This window comes from Trematomus bernacchii, unplaced genomic scaffold (genome assembly GCF_902827165.1).
Source record: "Trematomus bernacchii unplaced genomic scaffold, fTreBer1.1, whole genome shotgun sequence".
Taxonomy (NCBI): domain Eukaryota; kingdom Metazoa; phylum Chordata; class Actinopteri; order Perciformes; family Nototheniidae; genus Trematomus; species Trematomus bernacchii.
Window position 1 is genome coordinate 136,885 of NW_022987636.1, and position 19,631 is coordinate 156,515.

Below are 19,631 nucleotides of genomic sequence, written 5' to 3' on the forward strand. Positions count from 1 at the left end.
TGTGTCTGTTTTTATTTGAAGTACACTGCTATCTTTATTATGTAACCATTTGTTCCCCACATCATCCTCCTCTGCTGCACAGCAAAAAGCTCCTTCAGAACGTCTGAATTGTGTTTCTATCTCCCCTGAAACAGGAAAAGAAATAGATCCCCAACCCATTCTTTTTGGTTACACTGGTTATGTTCCCAAATGTTTTTAATTTCTGCCTTTTTCATAAAGCCCAGCTGTAATATTGGTCTTATTGAGCAGAGGTGGATAAAAGAGGATCAGTTGTCATACATGCACGGCCAAGAGTTTTGATCATCCATTATAGAAAGAGGCGCTTTGTCCTCTAATTGCCTGGAGCCTGGTGGCTTTGCTGCAACCTGATCCCTCTGAGGACCTGCCCGCTAACAGCAGCTCTGTGAGAGGACGACCCTGCAACATGACTCATCATCATTTAGCAACCTGAAGATGTTAAGTGGTGCCAAAGTACCATGGACTTTGGTAATGAGCTTAATGTGTTATGGCCAGCTCTGTCCCCTTCCAGTGGGCTAAGCTAGGCTCTGTACTTCCCACACTAAGACTGACTTTCTTCTCCTTCTCCATTGGGAGCAAGATTTGGGGAAGACCTTTTCAAATCCCCAACCCCAGTATCCCTAACTTAAAGGGGACCTATCATGCAAAAATGCACTTTTGTACGTCTTTTATACATGAATATGTGTCCCCGGTGTGTCAGGGAACTCAAGCAGCGTCAGAAAATAAAACCCTCTCTTTTCCTCCATTCCCAAATCTCTAAAAACGGGGCTGCAACGGAGCTGATACGGATTTGAAATTGTTCTGACGTCAGAAACGGGGAGCTCCGCCTATATGGGCAACTCTCAACCTATCAGGGGAATGTGGGAAAGCGCTGGAGACGCTGTAGTACATATGCCAGGCCTGTAAGTGGCGCTGTAGTCTGCCACAAAAGCAGGGAAGAAGACTTCTCACAGAATCAGCCCTTGCAAAAACAGGGCTGGAAAAGAGCAAATAGAGCAAAATGAGGCATGGGCTGCGTCTCACTTCAGTTATTTTTCATTTCCTCGCTCCTCGGGCTCGGTCTCACCGGAAGTTGATTTGTCTGCGCCATCTTGAGTACCGTCCCAGTGGCCTTATTTTTGCCGGAGGATCGAGTGATAACGGAGGAACCACCAGACCATCCTCCGGTGAAATCCTCAGACACTCGCCCCGCCCCCTTACTGTGTATCGCTCACTGATTGGACGATGCAGTGCATGTACTGATCTGATGCTTCTTGACATGAGAGCAGAGTTTCCCAGCGGAGTGAAGAAAACACATGAAACTCACGGGACTCACTCCTCAGTTTATACTGTGTTTTGTTTCAATTAATGTATCATTCAGTTACAAATATGTGATATATCTGAACAACAAAGTGGACAAAGATCATTTTATTCATTTATTGGAAACATTTTCATGATCGCTCTTTTCGTTTTACATTTTCATTTATTGTCATTTCCATTCAGTCAGTCATTAAGTGCTATTTAAAATGTTAATTTGCTACATATCCACACAAACAAACTAAGTGTGCAATCCAATGAATGTTAATCTAACTGGGTTTTGATAGATAACATATCTCTTTTTCTTCTCTGAATTATTTTATTTCTATTGAGCACTCTAATCAATATTAATCTAACTATTGTTCGTTTATACATTTTAAGAATGGCGTTTATCTTTTTTGAGAATGACTTATTTTATTTAATGTATTTGGGTCTACAACAGATGATACAAATGTTTATGTCAGTAAATGTGTACTAACAGAGGCGGGGGTGTTTGTGAAAATAATGGGGACAGAGCTGCTGTCAGACGAACAGCTGTGCAGCGTCATCACAAACGGACGTCGCTTCACGTGACGCTCCGGAGGAAAGGACGTCCCATTGCTCTTAAAACTCATTTCCCTGCTTCTCGTGGTTTCCTTGCGTCTCTCCATGCTTCCCTGGTGGGAGGGACTAAACGCAGGGAAACGACGCAAGTGAGGGACGCAAGGATTCCATTTAATCGAAGTGAAACGCACCCATGGCTAAAATGCATGATCTGTTTGGTATTTTGAAAAAAAAACTTCACCGACATGTTTTATATAGGTATGACCCTACAATATATTTAAGCAATAGCTCACGACAGGCCGTGGTATATGGCCATTATATCACAGTTAAGGGGCGTGGTTCGGCCCGACGCGAAGCGGAGGTCTGCCCAACTGTATACTGTTTATCTCAGACGCGGAGGGATACTGACTTGTTGTGAAAAGTAACTTACAATTCTACCCGTGGTATACGCTCAGTATATCACGGCTAAGAACCAATCAGATTGCTTGATTTGGCTTGTCCGTTTTATAATATTCAAATATAGCATGATAGGTCCACTTTAAAGTGTGTCCTTTACAAAACCTAAATGTTGTACTATTCTGGGAACCAATTATCTCCTGTTTCAGAGATGCCCCATCTTGTTATATTCTTAGAATACTGTAATACTGTACATTGCTGTCCAGGTTCAAGAGTGGGGGGGGGGGGGGGGTCTGCAAAGGCTAAAATCCCTGTGTTCCCTCCAGGGGGAGTTTCTCTCACACACACTCCCCCCTCCCCTGCCTGAAATGCCTCCATTGGACTCCTTTGTTTTACTACTCTAACATAGTGACATCACTATGTAACACTCAGGCTTCTATTGGCTAGCACTCTAACACATTGTAAGTGATAGGCTAAGAGGCGGGACATCTCTAAGTGGTTGACCAATCACAACAGAGCCGGCCAGCTAACCAATCAGAGCAGACTGGGCTCTGGTTTCAGACAGAGGGTGAAAAGAGGTGCTGCAGCACGAGAAAAATAAAGAGCTTTTTGAACATTAAAGCATGGAGACAGTCACAGTAGAGACACAACAAAACATGAAACCTGAAAATAGGCATTATAGGGCCCCTTTAACTTTGTATGGCAGATTGATCTCAACCAGTTTTTTATTTTATTTTTTTATTGGGTTTTTTCAACAGCATACAGTTATTCTATCAGAGCAATGAGCATGTATACAAAGTAGGTAAACAAATCTTCACTTTATAGAAAAATAGGTAGAGTAACAATGTAAATACTGCTTAACAGTTTATTTTAAAAAAAAATACTTGCTGGAGTACAAAGACAATTCAAAATGTTTTACTTTCAAAATACTTATGACTTCCATGGATATTTGACATGTAGTTGTAAGGCCTGTCCAGCATTCTGGCACACACTTATGGAATTTCCCTCCCAATAAACGGCAACGTAACAATCTCTCCTCTCCCTCCCCTGTCTTTCTGTCCCTCTCTCATCCATCAGCACCTTCTGTTGATCGCTCTGAGCATCTCTCCTCTCCCGTTTCCTCCGGAGTATTCAGCTGCAGCCTCATGAGCGGCAGCAGAGCAGTATGACCAGGTACAGCTGTATTATTCAGCAGGCACCTTGTGTGTTCACGAGCCAGTGCACACCAGCTCACCTTTGTCCACAGGAGCATTGTGTTTATGCAAAAACCACGCACAAACTTTTTGGGGGTGTGCATTACATATTTGGCTGCATGCCTTTTCTGTATAATGGGTGGGATATTGGTGTGTGACTTCCCTTCAGTGCTCCTGAGCTTGGGTGCATGTTTGTATCAGTGACACCAGCTCTTGAGGACAAGCCGGAGCACTTTGCAGCCCCCCAGCCATGCCTGGGTTTCACCTGAGAAGCCTGGTAAGCTATATCACACTGAAATGAGCTCTCACTGCTTTCCCCCCCAGGACGCACAGGCTATACAACTACATTTAGGCGGATCTACAGATAGCCTTTCACTGCCGTTTAGATTTAACATGCAGATAAGAGCTTCTCTTTGCTGTTAAAAGGAAACGGAGAGTCGTTATCATCCAGCATGGAAAAGAGTCATAGCTGCTGTCATATTGTTAAATGAATGTTGATGGAGATGCACTGTTGCACTCATACTTAGCTTGGCAATAACTGTCAGAATGCTTATCATTTCAGTCGTGGCTAAACTAGGTCTGACCTGGGTGTCTTTAACCTCAGAACGAGGATCAGGGACTTCAAGTGTGTAACCTGGTCTAGATGCTGATAGATTGAGCCAAGGACCTGGTTTCACTGAGTTTGACAGACGTGTTACTCAACTTACAGTCCTACATCTTTCTTTTTATTGAGTGGCTCACTTATTTATCAAAGTGTGTTGTTGATAGATTTCAACACTTGCCTTCAAATGACAAAATAAATACAATTTATATTGTGTTTGTACCCTAGGTCATTTCATCTCTGAAGAACTGATACAGTAGCATGTCACAGGTGAACTCCCAAGGTAAAAAACATGCTACGAAGCAGAAGGAAAAAAAAGAAAGTCAGCAGAAAAATGTGAGACAGAATGGTTCCAAAGCATCACATTCTCCCTCTAAAGAGCCGAGTGTGAAACAAAGAGTTAGAGGGGATTTACCAACTCTAGAAGACGGCAAGACATTGGAAGTGAAGAGCCACAGAAGTAATAAAATAGATCACAGTCAAACAAGAAGTACAGGACCAAAAGAACAAGTTGGGAGCACACTAGGAAATGGCAAAACTGCAAAAAGTATATCACAAACTCAACATGACAAAGATAGTAAGATGGGCATACAGAAGACCACCAAACTCAAGCCCTTACCAAAAGCAACTATACAAGGAAGGATCAACAAGAAACTCCCCCCTAAGCCTGATAACAAGAGAAGTGTGAAAGTGTCAGCGAGTGAGGAGGAGGACTCTGAAAGTGATACAGAAGACTCAGCGGAGGTCACTGAAGAGGAAATGAGTAACGATGAGAAAGAGGAGGAGCAGGGAAGTGACGAAGAGCCATCTGAGACACTTGGGAGTGAGGACAGCATTGAGGAGGAGGCTGAGGCGTTAGATACTCAAAGAAATAAAGACCGGACAGAGACCGAAGAATCGGACAAAGATCTTTCAAGTCAACCGGCCACATCCAGCGAAGAAGAAGAGGAGAGAGAGAAGGAAGTTAAAGTATGTCCGAAGGCTATCCATGATGAGAGCGAGGAAGACGAGATAACCCATGAGGACAAGTCTGAAAAGCCAACAGCTGATAAAGGCGGCAGACGACGCAGACAGGCTCCACATCCCTCGAAGCTTGCTCAAGGACCGAAAAACAAGATGTACAAAAAAACAAAGGCAGATAAGCAGGCGGAGAAGGCGGAGAAACAGAGAGCCAGCGCAGAGAAGAAGAGGTTAGCAAAGGAAGCCAAGCAAAAGGCTAAGGAAGAAAAGAAGAAAAAGAAAAAGACTAAAACACAGAAAGAGGAAAAACACAGTTCTGCAACGGAGGAGATTGAATCACCAAAAGGTAAAAGAAAAAGTACTCATGAGAAAGATGCTCCTGAAGAAACTGACCCAGATGAGGAAGAGGAGGAGGAGGAGGCTGAATCGACATTGACCAAAGCCATCAAAGGCCAAAACCGAATGATGCTTCTCAAAGAAAAAGGTAAAGACCTCAAGAACATTCTGAAGGTGGAAGAACAGCAGGACGCTGGACGTGTCGTCAAAGGGCTTCCACAGAGCTTGCTCTTGGGCAAAGTCAAGATGTCATCTCTCCAGCATAAAGCAAATAAGATGTTATCCAAACCGGAAGAGGATTCATCCGAGAGTGAGGCCATTGATGTGGGGTCCAGCAGACCCATGGAACGTTTGATAGCACGAAGAAAAGGTATGACCACTCTTCACCGAATGTCTGGTTGGCTTCAGAAAAACATGCCCCGGGGGTTAAACATGAAAAAGAAGCTTTCCGCTTGGACTAAAGCCATCGGTGTTTCCCATTGGCTATCTTTTCGGACCATAAAACAGAAGCAAGGGCCCAGAAAAGCTAAGGGCAATATTCTCAAACATAGGATGGCCATGAGAGTTGCCAGTAAAACCAGCCTGGCCAGTCAGAAAAAAAAGAGTTCCTCTGTGGACAAAATGGGTAAAGAGAGTTCCAGCCTTGTGGAAAATGCAGGAGACGGAGGGGAGGATGCGGTCCTAGCTGGGGAGAAAGAAGTAGAAGCCAAATACGCGGTGGTATTCCCCAGGATGAACAAACTGGGCAAGGCAAAGACAGCCAACGTGCCCCAGGCAGCTGCTGGACCCGCTACTGCCTCAAGTGCCACTGGACCACCAGGGGAACCCACTACATCACTGCCAAAACCCCCAAAACCAGGTGCCAGGCTGGTGCTCCCTGTTAAACCAGATCTCAGCCTCCTGAAGTCCATCAAGAAGACCTTGCCAGGAGCCTTACTGGCAGGTACAGATGTGTCAGAGAGGAGCCCTGGGTCCAGTGGTGCACCGGAGGCATCATCCAACACTGAGGATAGAAACAGGAGAGCAGTCCTTGACAATCAAGATGGAGTGAATGTGCTACAGGCTGCAAGAGGAAAACTGAACCCCTCCAAGATCAACCTGACTAAGATGTCCTTGTCAGGGGGAACAATCAATGGTGGTCCGACTCGGGTCAAGGGGCCAGACCCAGAGAGAGAAGCTGCAGCTGGGATTCCCAGGTCCACCACTCAATTTCAAAATGGGGAGGCAGGTGCTGTGATATCAGGTGTCCGGTCCTTGTATGAAGAAGAGGCAGACAGGGAAGTGGCCCAGCTGATGGGTGAGGGTGGTATATATACGATCGCCCAATCAGAGGTGCACTGGGCAGGTAACCCGCGGATGAGTGGGGACCCTCAGGTACGTGTCACTTTTCTGGTGGTAGGCTTTTCATTAGAACTCTGTTATGACATTTTGAATATAAAACCTCACTATGCCACTTGTACAAGTCATAGAGAATTAACAAAAGAGGGTGTGTGACAACATTTAGTACAATCTGCGTGATTCAAGACTCTTTTGAGATCAGTTTTCTTTCTTTGCTGTGTGTGGGATCAGAATTGGCTGCGTGCTGAGAACCTGTTGCCCCACCAAACAGTGGAGAAGCTAACCAAGTGGACAGTTTATGATGATATGGGCCAGGCCAGGACCGTCCCTGCTCACAATGGCAGGGGCCCCTGGGAATCAGAGGACCCCACCCAGGACATGCTGGAGAGTCGATTGAACAACACACAGGTATTGATACCGCATTATGAAAAAGAGCCATCACCTGTAGCAATGTTTATATTGCTTGGACTCTGACTTAACTGAAAACCTGTGAAATCCGGGGCTTTCTGTCATTTATTTCCATGTTCCGCTTCTTCTTTTAGCGGGACACTTTTGGAGTCATAAAGTCTTGAACTTCCCAATAGTCAAATCCAAACCTCAAAATCTGTTTTATACTAAAACATTTTCCACTCAGACACATCTGTGTTTCAGTTTGTGTCTTTTGCTAGGATAATTCCTTACGTGTTATTACCGTCTGTCAGTGAGTCCTTTGTGCAGAATCTAAAGAGCAGGCGTCCTGATCGTGGTAAACTCATTGGATTACTAAAAACAGCAATGAATCACTTTTTGCAGAAATGTAATTGAAGCAAAGACATATAAACTCATAACCTTAACCCAGGGTTTATAATAGTTAGACCTTGAACAAAGAACGTTGTAAGACTTTGGTAGGTGGCTCTTCTCTTGTTTTCCCACTGTAGCTAGCACTAGCTAAACTAGCTTAGTTAGATAGATGCATCAGTAGTTTGTGTAACATTAATTGGGAAAACTTTAGCAGCCTTATTTAAAAATGTATTCACCGGACAAAAAAGAACAGCCAACTTAGAGTTTGTAGTACAATGTGTGAAGCTAACAAGCCAAGTTACGAGCCCTGCTAGGCTACATGCTAATTAGTGCTAACATAAATAAGATGACATTAGAATTGTACTCATTGGGCTGTAAACATGTTTATTTCTGCTGTAAAGTTGGGCATTTTAAAGATCTATTGAAAGGACAGTTTAAAGGCTTGTCCTGATTGATATACGTTTAGTTGTAAACTGTTGTAGTCTATTTTATTGTTATACTACAATACATCAGCCTAACCAATCCTTATTGACAGCACTGCCGGCAACCCTTACCTGGAACTCCCAGTTAGTATCAGCTCTTGAGCAATGCCCTAGTAGCCTATAGCTTTGGGAGCTTTTTACCAAAACAGCCAGTTAACAGCGAAAAGGAAAAAAGAAACTGAATGATAAAATGAATCTAACAAAAAAGATTTTGTGTAAAAATAAATAAATAAGACAACATTCTTATGTCAGAATGTCAGCATATCAGTTCTACCTCATCACTTTTAGGCGGTGTGCAGAGAAGACAAAAGGACATAAAAGACTTGCTGGTTAATTTATTTCCTGGTCTGTGCTGATACAATAGAGCATAACACACACCTATGAGATTGCAGTATATCAGCTATCACTGCTCAACTGCTGCGAGAAGATTGGTTACCTGCTGTGGAAAAGTCAGGTGTGGAGAGGACCATAGGCAGAACAAACAAAACACTTCTTAAACCATAAAGGACCCTCTCTGGTGAAGGATCATTTACTTCATTTCATTTCATTTAATCCAGTCTAGAAGATGGCTGTGGACAGAAGGTAAGGGCGAAGTTATCTGAAGTTCATGGTACTGACTGAAGGGAGGGTTCAAATGGACGTGGTGAGCTTTAATATGTATATCCTCAGTGCTTCTCATGTCTGCATTTTCTAGGTGGTGATGCCTGGCAGCAAAACCTCTGTAGAGGTGGATGAGGTGGAGGACCTGTCCCAGCTAGAGTGAGTTTCTCCCTCCCCCCCTCTCTCTCTCACACACACACACACACACACACACACACACACACACACACACACACACACACACACACACACACACACACACACACACACACACACACACACACACACACACACACACACACACACACACACACACACACACACACACACACACACACACACACACACACACACACACACACACACACACACACAGTTCCTTCAGTATAAATATGCACTGTTTGAACCTGTCTCTTAGGGAGGTGTGTGAGAGCTCCGTGCTTCTCAATCTGAAGAAGAGGTTCCACCGTGACTGTATCTATGTGAGTTACTGTCCTCACACTATGATCTCAAACACCTCAAAGGCTTAATGCTATATTATATGTGTGAAATACCTTCATACTGCAACAACACATTTAGAATAAAGAGGTTTTTCAAAATAATAGTTTAAATATATTAGAAATACACAGAATAAAGTGAGCTAAAAAACCAAACCAATTCCATCAACTGAGAAGGTCAATGAGACATAGTGGAAATCTGCACAAAAAACTAGTGAGGGGGATAAGATATTGTAGATACATAAAAAGCAACAACCAAATTAAATCAGAGATAAATATCTGTTTCAGACTGTTTCCCCCCCGCCCTAAAACGGTACAACAATAATGCTTTTAGTGTTTATTATCTGAATGTCCTTTTCTTTTCCCCAGACTTATATTGGCAACATGATGCTGTCCATTAACCCCTTCAAGGCCCTTAACATCTACACAGAGGAGCTGAGACTCAAGTACGAGGGCAAAGAGCAGCAGAGAAACCCCCCGTGAGCAGACCCTTCCCACACTGTGTGCATCCACTTTCTTTGTTTCATTTTCATTTCAATTAGAGCTATCAGAATGTTTCTCCTCAAAGGTTTAAACCCATCGGAACGTCTCTGCCTGACGTTATTCTGTCCTAATGTTTGACCCTGTGTTGTTCTATGCTTCAGCCATGTGTATGCCATAGCTGACGCTGCTTTCAGTCAGTCTCAGGCCTCCACACAGGAGCAGTGCATCATCATCAGGTACTGACGAGGACACCAATATCATAATGTATCATTTATTTCAATGAGGTTTACACACAATTCTCGGTTTGACCTTACCGGCCTGGGGTTTAAACTTTAAAACCTGCTCTTTCCGAACCTCTATAATACAGAGACATATTATAAATATTTAGGCTGTTTATGTTTGATAGTTTTCTTATGGCCCTCATGCAATACAAATACCAAAACATCAATGAATGCATGTAATAACATGAGACTATCCAACTAAGGGATCCTATACCACAGACATGGCCAAATCAGGCCAGGGATGTATGGAAGCCAATGGCCCCTTCCCTGCTACCTACACCCCCCCCCCCCCTCCTTCTGGCAGCCTTGCTGAAACCTCACCCATCTGCAAACTCATTTTGTCTTCATTTTGATCTCAAATACACACCTGTACAGCATGGTGACGATTGACTTTGATGTAGATGCACTGAGGTCACAAAATGTCCACAGACACACACATACACACACACATATACTGTACACTGTCCAGGCTGGTAGCAAGTATTCTTTTTCTCTGTGCCACAGAGCTCTATTGTTGTTAAAACATCTTTTAAACACATCAATGAGCCACTCTGATTTACAAGGTGACATCTCCCTTCATCCCCATGAGCACACACTGTACACTGTCCTACTGCCAAATGAACCAAATGTGGATTTACCCACCACTGAAAACAGTCCCACACAAATGCTCTATATCCTCCTGTTCCAGTTATCATTACCCTAGATATACAGTGGCCATCTGTTTAAGGAAATGACTTAGCGTTTTGAAAAATGAAACTATATGCCTGTTTAAATTGTAATATAAAGATGTGCATGTTCATTCCTTCCTTAAAGGCAGAGATATAATACATGAAGAAGGATTCCACCATACACACCAAGAGGTTTTTTTTAACCCCTGCTCAACATCAGCATGCTAATGTTAAAGTCATTGTGATCATGTTCATGTCAGGATTTAGCTCAGCACTGATCTGCCAGCATCGCTGTACACTTTGAGTCATATTTCATGGTACATAGTATACAATAAACAATTAGCCGATTTCACCTAATTTTTAAGCTGTGACATATTCATGGTAATCTTAATTCTTGTGCAGTGGCCAGAGTGGTTCAGGGAAGACTGAAGCTACCAAGCTGATAGTACACTACCTCAGCTCCATGTACCAGGGCAGGAACAACAACCTGCGACAGGTACGAATCTGAGGAAAACTAGAAAAGAAAACAATTTAATTAAATGTAAAGTCTTCCACCCATTTTGTATTTGATATATTTCTATCTCCTCCAGCCCATGGAGGTCTTTCCCATCCTGGAGAGTTTCGGGAATGCCAAGACGATCCTCAACAACAACTCCAGCCGCTTCGGCAAGTACCTCCACATCCACATTCTCCAGTGAGTTCCCCTGATGGTAGACATATCTTTTCATGTTCCTTTGTTGCCCCCCTGAAGACATTGGGTGAGTTCTTTTTTTATGTGTCGTCTGTCTCTCATCTTGGTTGACAGTGGCGTTGTTGTGGGAACCTCGTTGTCCAAATATCTCCTGGAGAAGTCCAGGGTTGTGTTTCAGGTGAGGACATTGACTGATGTGTGCTGTGTGCTCAAACAGACAGACTTTCTGGTTGTTTTCAGAAAGCATAGGGCATATGGTTACCTTTTCTCTCATTTCATTTCATTTCAACATTCTTTCCAATGGGTTGGAGTGTAAATAAGTAAACAACACAACCACAGATTTGTATGTGTGGTTTACTGCTGTTGTTTATTGAAGGTCCTCCGTTCTGTTACCCTCCCCTGCAGGCCCATGAGGAGAGGAACTTCCACGTGTTCTATGAGCTGCTGGCGGGGATGAACGACTGGGACAAACAGGAGCTCTACCTGCAAGGAGCCGAGACCTACTACTACCTGAACCAAGTACCACACTCCTCCTCCTACTATTCTCCATCTCTGCTGTTTGTAATGTCATGTTTTCCTATCGATATACATGTCCCATATATAATTTCTCCTCCAGGGTGGTGCATGTGAGCTGAAGGGTAAGCAGGACAAGCAGGACTTCCAGCTGATGCTTCAGTGCTTTGAGACCATCGGCCTGCACGCTGACCAGATCTCCACCATCTGGGCCATCCTGTCCTCCATCCTGCAGCTCGGCAACGTCTGCTTTAGCTCCTACGAGGTGTGTGTGTGTGTGTGTGTGTGTGTGTGTGTGTGTGTGTGTGTGTGTGTGTGTGTGTGTGTGTGTGTGTGTGTGTGTGTGTGTGTGTGTGTGTGGGGGGGGGGGGGGGAGGCAATGAGAATTACACAGATAGGATATTGACATCATACATCATTTCTGCTTCAGAGCGAGTCGTTTGAGGTGGCGCGGATCTTCAGCGAGGCGGAGGCCAGGAGGGTCGGCTCTCTGTTGCAGATTTCTTCTGAGGCCTTGCAGACTGTCATCACTCACAGAGTCACAGTGAGTCTCCCTCATGGATCAGGCATGCCTCATGTTGAGTTGACATCCATATTTCTGAATGTGAGAACACTGATTAACTTTCTGGTCCACAGGAGACGACCTACGACAGGATCTACTGCCCTCTGTCTGTGGAAAGTGCCATAGAATCCAGGTGAGGACATTTCCTCAGATGTGCATACAGACTGGATGTGAGCACAAATAGCAGTCACGTTTCCCAAACCAAAATTGAAGTTAATTACCTGGACAAAGTGTTCCTGTCATTTGTTGATCCAGCTTCTTCCATACATTTTCAGAAGGTCCTTTTGGTTATTACCTAAAGTTCACCATTATAGGTGATTTGTGAAATGTAGATACATCAAGAACTTCCTCTACGGACTCCCCTCCCTCTCATGTCGCACCAATCGTCCTATTTATCATCTACCTCCTACCTCTCTGCCATATCATCAGAAAATACGCAATCCAATTTCACTGTTACGCGGATGACACCCAGCTCTATTTTTCCACCAAACCCACTTCCACTCTCCCCCCCACTACCCTTTCCGACTGCTTACTGGAAATCAAATCCTGGTTCTCATCCAACTTTCTCAAACTAAACAATGATAAAACCGAGGTTCTTTTAGTTGGCTCCAAGTCCACTCCAAAACTGACAAATTCGTCCTTACCATTGACAACTCCACAGTCCCCCCCTCCCCCCAAGTTAAGAGTCTGGGTGTCATCCTCGACAGCACTCTATCTTTTGAAGCTCACATCAACAACATTACTCGATCTGCCTACTTCCACCTCCGCAATATTAACCGTCTCCGCCCGTCACTCAAACCCAACAGCACCGCCATTCTCATCCACGCCCTCCTTACATCCCGTATTGATTATTGCAACTCCATCCTCTCCACAAATCTCTGCGTAAGCTCCAACTGGTCCAAAACTCAGCCGCCCGTATCATTACCAGAACTCCTTCCATTGATCATTCATATCACTCCGGTTCTTCAATAACTCCATTGGCTCCCCGTTAAATACCGCATTGACTTCAAAATGTTGCTCCTCACCTTCAAGGCCCTTCACACTCTTGAACCTCCATATCTCTCTGAACTCCTTCACACCTACACTCCCTCTCGTGCTCTCCGATCCTCCTCTGCCTTCCAACTCACTGTACCTTCTGCCCGCCTGACCACCATGGGGTCAAGAGCCTTCAGCCACTCTGCCCCCCATCTCTGGAACTCTCTCCCACAAGACATCCGCAATATGGACTCACTCTCAACCTTCAAATCCTGCCTGAAAACCCACCTTTTTAAACTGGCGTATTCTATATCATAATTCCTCTAAACTGATTGTTGTTTTTAAGTCTTTGCTTTTTAAGTCTTTGCTTTTTAAGTCTCGAATTACTGTTTGACCTTCTTTGTTGCTTGTTTTTAATTATGCTCTGTAAGGTGTCCTTGAGAGCTTTGAAAGGCGCCCAGTGGCGGCTCCAGAGTATTTGTGTTGGGTAATCTATGGTAGGGCTAACCTATACAGTGGTGGGGCTCAAGTCAGTATTTGCAATGTAATTACATACACGCTATATCGCCCCCCTTGACAGTGAAACGCCACGCGTGAGGTTTAGATTATTTCCCTGTCTCAATCCAAATTGAACTGTATGAAATAAAAAGGCACATTTGTCTTGTAGTAAATAAAAAGGGCGAACTGGAGCCAATCCTACAATTTCCCCACATGTGAAAAAGTTGACTTGCTGAAAACCCAACCCCTGCAGGGGGGTCTGGAGGGATACACATTCTGATTCTGGTACTAAAAAATAATGAATTAATGCCTTTTTTGTTACTTTGTTCTGAAAGCTGAACCTGCTGCTCCTCACAGAGAGAAGAGGGAAGAGGCTGTGTGAATTACTTTACATTGTGGATAAGGGTGGATATCCCCCATTGTTCTGTGTGTCAAAATGAAAGACACAGACACACCTATCAATCATCAAACCGTGGGGTCTTATTTCATTACATGTTGATTTCTATCAACACGTAATGTTGTATCCATGCATGGATATATAAAGAGAAGTTCTACCGCAAAATTATTCTCCGTCGGGACTTCCTGCAACAACACCATGCCGTTATCGTGATTCTGATTGGCCAGAAGACATTATCAAAGATGTTTTATTGAGAAGACGATCACTACGTGACAAACGTTTTCAAAACCGTTTCTAGTCTTCGGCATTTCCAGACAAGTGGCTGCCGAAATCAATCTTACTAGCTGCTGTCTGTGAAATGTACTCGGCGCGAGTTGGTGAACTTTTTTTTGCTTACTTTAACATAATTGTTCATGGTGGGGCTAAGCCATTTCTTGGTATGGCTGTAAGGCAAGGCAAGGCAGGTTTAGCACCTTTCAACACAAGGCAAGTGCTTTACAAAAATGAAAGACATTAAGAGCATTAAGAAACATATTATAAAATGATCTAAAAACACTCATTTAAAAGCAATGATATAAAATGACATTTAAAAACACTCATTTAAAAGCAAAGATAAAAAGCAAAGATAATAAAAGTTACAGTGCAGTTTAAGATATGAATATATCAATTAAAAGCCACGGCAAAAAGAAAAGTCTTCAGCCTGGATTTAAAAGTAGTCAGAGTTGCAGCGGACCGGCAGGTTTCTGGGAGTTTGGACAGATATTTGGAGCATAATAACTGAACGCTGCTTCTCCATGTTTAGTTCTGACTCTGGGGACCAGAGCTGACCAGTCCCTGAAGACCTGAGAGATCTGGATGGTTCACAATTTAGCAGCAGGTCAGAACTGTATTTTGGGCCTAAACCATTCAGTGCTTTATAAACCAGCAGCAATATTTTGAAATCAATTCTTTGACACACAGGAAGCCAGTGTAAAGACTTCAGAACAGGAGTGATGTGATCCACTTTCTTAGTGTTAGTGAGGACTCGAGCAGCAGCGTTCTGAATTAGCTGCAGCTTTCTAATAGATTTTTTAGTGAGACCTGCAGTGACACTATTACAGTAGTCGAGTCTACTGAAGATAAAAGCATGGACAAGTTTTTCCAAATCCTGCTGTGACATAAGTCTTTTAATCCTAGATATATTCTTTAGGTGATAGTAGGCTGATTTAGTAATTGTTTTAATGTGACTGTTGAAACTCAGGTCAGAGTCCATGACTATACCTAGAGTTCTGGCTTTATCTGTTGTTTTGAACATTGCAGACTGAAGCTCAGCGCTAACTTTTAAACGTTCTGCCTTGGCTCCAAAAACCATTACCTCAGTTTTATCTTTGTTTAATTGGAGAAAGTTCTGACACATCCAGTCATTGATTTGTTTAATGCACTTACTTAGTGTTTGAATTGGATCATAGTCTCCTGGTGAAATGGTTACGTACCTTTGTGTGTCATCCGCATAGCTATGGTAACTTATTTTGTTGTTTTTCATTATCTGAGCCAGTGGGAGCATGTAGATGTTAAAGAGAAGAGGCCCCTAGATGGAGCCTTGAGGAATCCCACATGTCATATTTGTCAACTCAGATGTGTATTTACCTATAGAAACAACGTTTTTTCTGTCCTTTAAGTAGGATTCAAACCAATTTAGAACTGTTGCCGAAAGTCCCACCCAGTTTTCCAGTCGGTCTAGTAATATGTTGTGGTCAACAGTGTCAAACGCAGCACTGAGATCTAATAATACTAACACTGAAGTTCTGCCACTGTCTGTGTTTAAGTGGATGTCATTGAAGACCTTTACAAGAGCAGTCTCAGTGCTGTGGTTTGGACAAAAGCCTGACTGGAACACATCAAAACAGTTATTTAAATGCAAGAAATTACTACTTTTTCAATGATTTTACCTAGAAATGGCAGGTTTGATATGGGCCTGTAATTGTTCATTACTGAAGCATTACCGTTTTTAGGAAAAACACCTGAGTGAAGAGACTTGTTTACTATATGAAGTAGATCTCAGGCCATGCAATGACATTTTTTTTTTTAAATCCTGTTGGAATAATATCAAGGCAGCAGGAGGAGGATTTCAGAAGTTGAATAATGTCCTCTAGGTTTTTATCATTAATCCGATGGAATTGTGTCATGGTGATTTTAAGTGGACACAGGGACAACACATTTGCTGTACCTGATACAGAGGCACTGACTGCTTGTCTAATTTTCTGAATTTTGTCAGTGAAGGAGGAAAGCAAATTCATTGCAGGCCCTGGTGGATAGAAATTCAGAGGCTACTGACACAGGGGGGTTTGTTAGTCTGTCAACGGTAGCAAACAAGGCACGTGCGTTGTTTTTGTTTTTGGCAATGATGTCAGAGAAGAAAGACTGTCGTGCATTTTTCAATTCCAAATGATAAAAGCCAAGTCTCTCTTTATAGATTTCAAAATGAACCTGGAGATTTGTTTTTCGCCACCTGCGTTCAGCTTTTCGACACTCTCTTTTTTCTGTTCTCACGGTCATGGCCTTTCTACATGGAGATATTTTCTTCCCAGTCACTTCCTTTACCTAAGTTGGAGCAATGGCCTCTATAACATTTTACATTTTTTAATTAAAATGATCTACTAGCTCATTTACTGAGATGTTAGCAGGGGCAAGTGTGGAAGAAAAATTCTGAGTAAACATTTCCCTAGTATTTTCAGTTAAATATTGCTTTGTGGTTACCTCTTTTTGAACATTTTTGTGAACAGAAATAGAGCTCTCAAAGAAAACACATGAATGATCAGAGAGTGCAACATCAGTCACCTCAACCCTTTGAGATAATTAAGTCCAGAGTGTGCCCCTTATTGTGCGTGGGCTCCGCCACATGCTGAGTCAGTCCATGGTTATCAAGAACACAAAACAGTTCTTTAGCCCCTCTGTCCTGGGGGTTGTCAACATGGATGTTAAAATCACCAACAATGACTAGACGGTCAAAGTCAATACGCACTATAGACAGCAGTTCAGTAAGTCATCAAAAAAGCTTGCACAGTATTTGGGTGGTCTGTAGATGTTTAGGAACAGAGCTCGAGAGGAGCATTTCAGCTGAAGGGCCACATATTCAAAAGAAGCAAAGTTCCCATAAGATGTCTTCCTGCATTGAATGGAATCATTGAACAAAATAGCAACTCCACCTCCTTTCTTATGCATTCTTTCCTGACTCATAAAACTGAAGTTGGGAGCGATTGATTCGATAAGAACAGCTGCACTGTTATTTTGTTCAATCCAAGTTTCCATTAAAAACATAAAATCGAGATTGTGCTCAGTGATAAAATCATTGATTAGAAACGTTTTTCCTGCCAAAGACCTGACATTTAATAAAGCTAGTTTAAGTTCGTTAAATACACTATCAGTCAGATTGTTTGTGACAAGCTGTGGCTGACATGGAATCACTGCTAAATTTGATAACCTCACACAAACGTTTGAGCGCTTCCTGTTTCTAAGCTGAGTCACCGCTCTCAATCTATTTCCTATCAACACAGATATCGGCAACGCTACTGGCAGGCAGGGCCCCGGCTTGTCCTGGAAAGAGTTGAGAGTGCCATATGCCCTTGAGCCTGGACCCAGCACATATCAGTTAGAGTTTGCTGCGTTTTGTACACACACATTCTTATCAGGCTTCGGAGACCGCAGATGCTGTCTTGAAGGGGGGGGGGCTGTAGCCTACCCCAGCCATACCCTGGAGCCGCCACTGTCTCCAGAGTACCATGGCAACCCATAAAGTAACCGAAGAGACACACTCCTAAGTCTTCTCAAAGACCGTAAAGCAGATCCTCACAGCTTCTTTTTAGGAGTGAAGAACTGTTCCACTCTTCTAGTACCACAACACACATCTCAACAATCGCCAGAGTGATAACGATATGATCGCACTCTACTTTTTCAACCTTAAAAGTAGACAAGTGGAATAAACGTGGATTCATTTCTCAAATTTAATTGAAGACCGTAAAATCAAAAGAAAATAGCTCATGGATTTTTATGCGTCCATAGAAATGTTTGCAGCAGAGGCTGAGATCAGATATTTAGTCATATGTAAAGGTCAAGCCTACAAATTCTGGATATTACTTCTCTTATAGTGAAGCTCGATAAAGTGTCTATTTTTTGTTACTCTACTCAGTTCTTCCAAACTCCACTCCCACAGTTTTTAAGGCAGGTTTTTCTGTAAAGCCTTTGCATTAAAGCTCCCCCCCCTCTCTCATCCCGGTCCTCTTTGCAGAGATGCCATTGCCAAAGCCTTGTACTCTGTGCTGTTTGACTGGCTGCTGGAGCAGATCAATGATTGGCTGAGCCCCTCGGAGATGGACAGCACGGTGGGCATAGTGGACATCTATGGGTTTGAGGTTGGTATTCACCCTGCACACCATCAGGAGAAGTATCTGAGCGTTGCCTGTGGTGATGCTGTGATCCCTCTCCTCTGCAGGACCTGGCAGTGAACAGCTTCGAGCAGCTGTGCATCAACTTCGCCAACGAGCAGCTGCAGCACTTTGTCAACAAGGCGGTGATCTCCCAGGAGCAGGTCAGTGTCCGGACAGGTCCATGAAGAACACCTGACCCTATATACGACACTGTTAAATAAATCATCCTTTACATACTAATAATCTGAGAGTAATGACTTTATCAATAGTGGATGAGTCATTTAGTTATGCCCTATATATCAGTTAAAAGCCATTACTAACAAACCTTTGGTTTGGTTGGAGAAAGTCCTTTTGACTGCACCCTCCTCCAGACACTCTTTGTCTTTTTAACTAGTAAGCTGGCTAGAAAAACTCCACACATTGACAAAACTCCAGCTTGGTGCTGTGACTGTGTAGTCATCACATAACAACAAATACCTGAACCGATTATACAAAATAGTTCCAACACCACCCACAAGATATGTTTTCTTCTTTTTTTATGCATTCAACTTTGAAATGTGTTGTATGTCGTACACTAAATAAAAAGGCGCAGATAACTGTTAATAATTCCATAATAAAGGATTTATTAACATTAAGAGGACGTAGTTTTAGCTTCGGATCCAGTCCCTGCGAAAGGCATTGTTAAATGTTAAGAAGTGCACGGTTAACAAATCAGGGAGAGCAAACCTTTTCTTTACACTGTGTGCTAGTGTGTTAGCAAGGAGCCTGAGAGCCAGTGTCTGTGTGTTCCTCAGGAGGAGTACAGTGCAGAGCAGATCCAGTGGTACCCCATGCCTCTGAAGGACTTCCACTCCTGTCTGGAGCTCATCTCCTCCAGACCCCACGGCATCCTGCGCATACTGGACGATCAGACCTGCCTGCCCCAGGTACGCACGCACGCACGCACACACGCACACACGCACACACGTGCACACACACACACGCATACACACACACACACACACACACACACGCACACACACACACACGCATGCACACACACGGACACACACACACACACGCACGCACGCACATACACACACACGCATGCACACACATGGACACACACACACACACGCAT

At 43.3% G+C, this 19,631-nt stretch overlaps 1 protein-coding gene across 1 annotated transcript in view; it reads left to right on the plus strand.

Moving 5' to 3' along the window:
* Nucleotides 1–4,629: 4,629 nt before the first annotated feature.
* The window catches only part of myo15b (myosin XVB), a 70,512-nt gene continuing 55,510 nt past the window's right edge, over nt 4,630–19,631 (plus strand). Inside the window, exons 1-17 of the mRNA XM_034133125.1 lie at nt 4,630–5,237; nt 5,322–6,717; nt 6,913–7,089; nt 8,638–8,702; nt 8,962–9,025; nt 9,410–9,519; nt 9,685–9,759; nt 10,875–10,968; nt 11,063–11,166; nt 11,278–11,341; nt 11,569–11,682; nt 11,780–11,941; nt 12,107–12,220; nt 12,313–12,371; nt 18,373–18,496; nt 18,577–18,672; nt 19,306–19,437. Of these exons, the coding sequence (XP_033989016.1) occupies nt 4,630–5,237; nt 5,322–6,717; nt 6,913–7,089; nt 8,638–8,702; nt 8,962–9,025; nt 9,410–9,519; nt 9,685–9,759; nt 10,875–10,968; nt 11,063–11,166; nt 11,278–11,341; nt 11,569–11,682; nt 11,780–11,941; nt 12,107–12,220; nt 12,313–12,371; nt 18,373–18,496; nt 18,577–18,672; nt 19,306–19,437 (3,558 nt within the window). The remainder of the gene's footprint in view (nt 5,238–5,321; nt 6,718–6,912; nt 7,090–8,637; nt 8,703–8,961; nt 9,026–9,409; nt 9,520–9,684; nt 9,760–10,874; nt 10,969–11,062; nt 11,167–11,277; nt 11,342–11,568; nt 11,683–11,779; nt 11,942–12,106; nt 12,221–12,312; nt 12,372–18,372; nt 18,497–18,576; nt 18,673–19,305; nt 19,438–19,631) is intronic.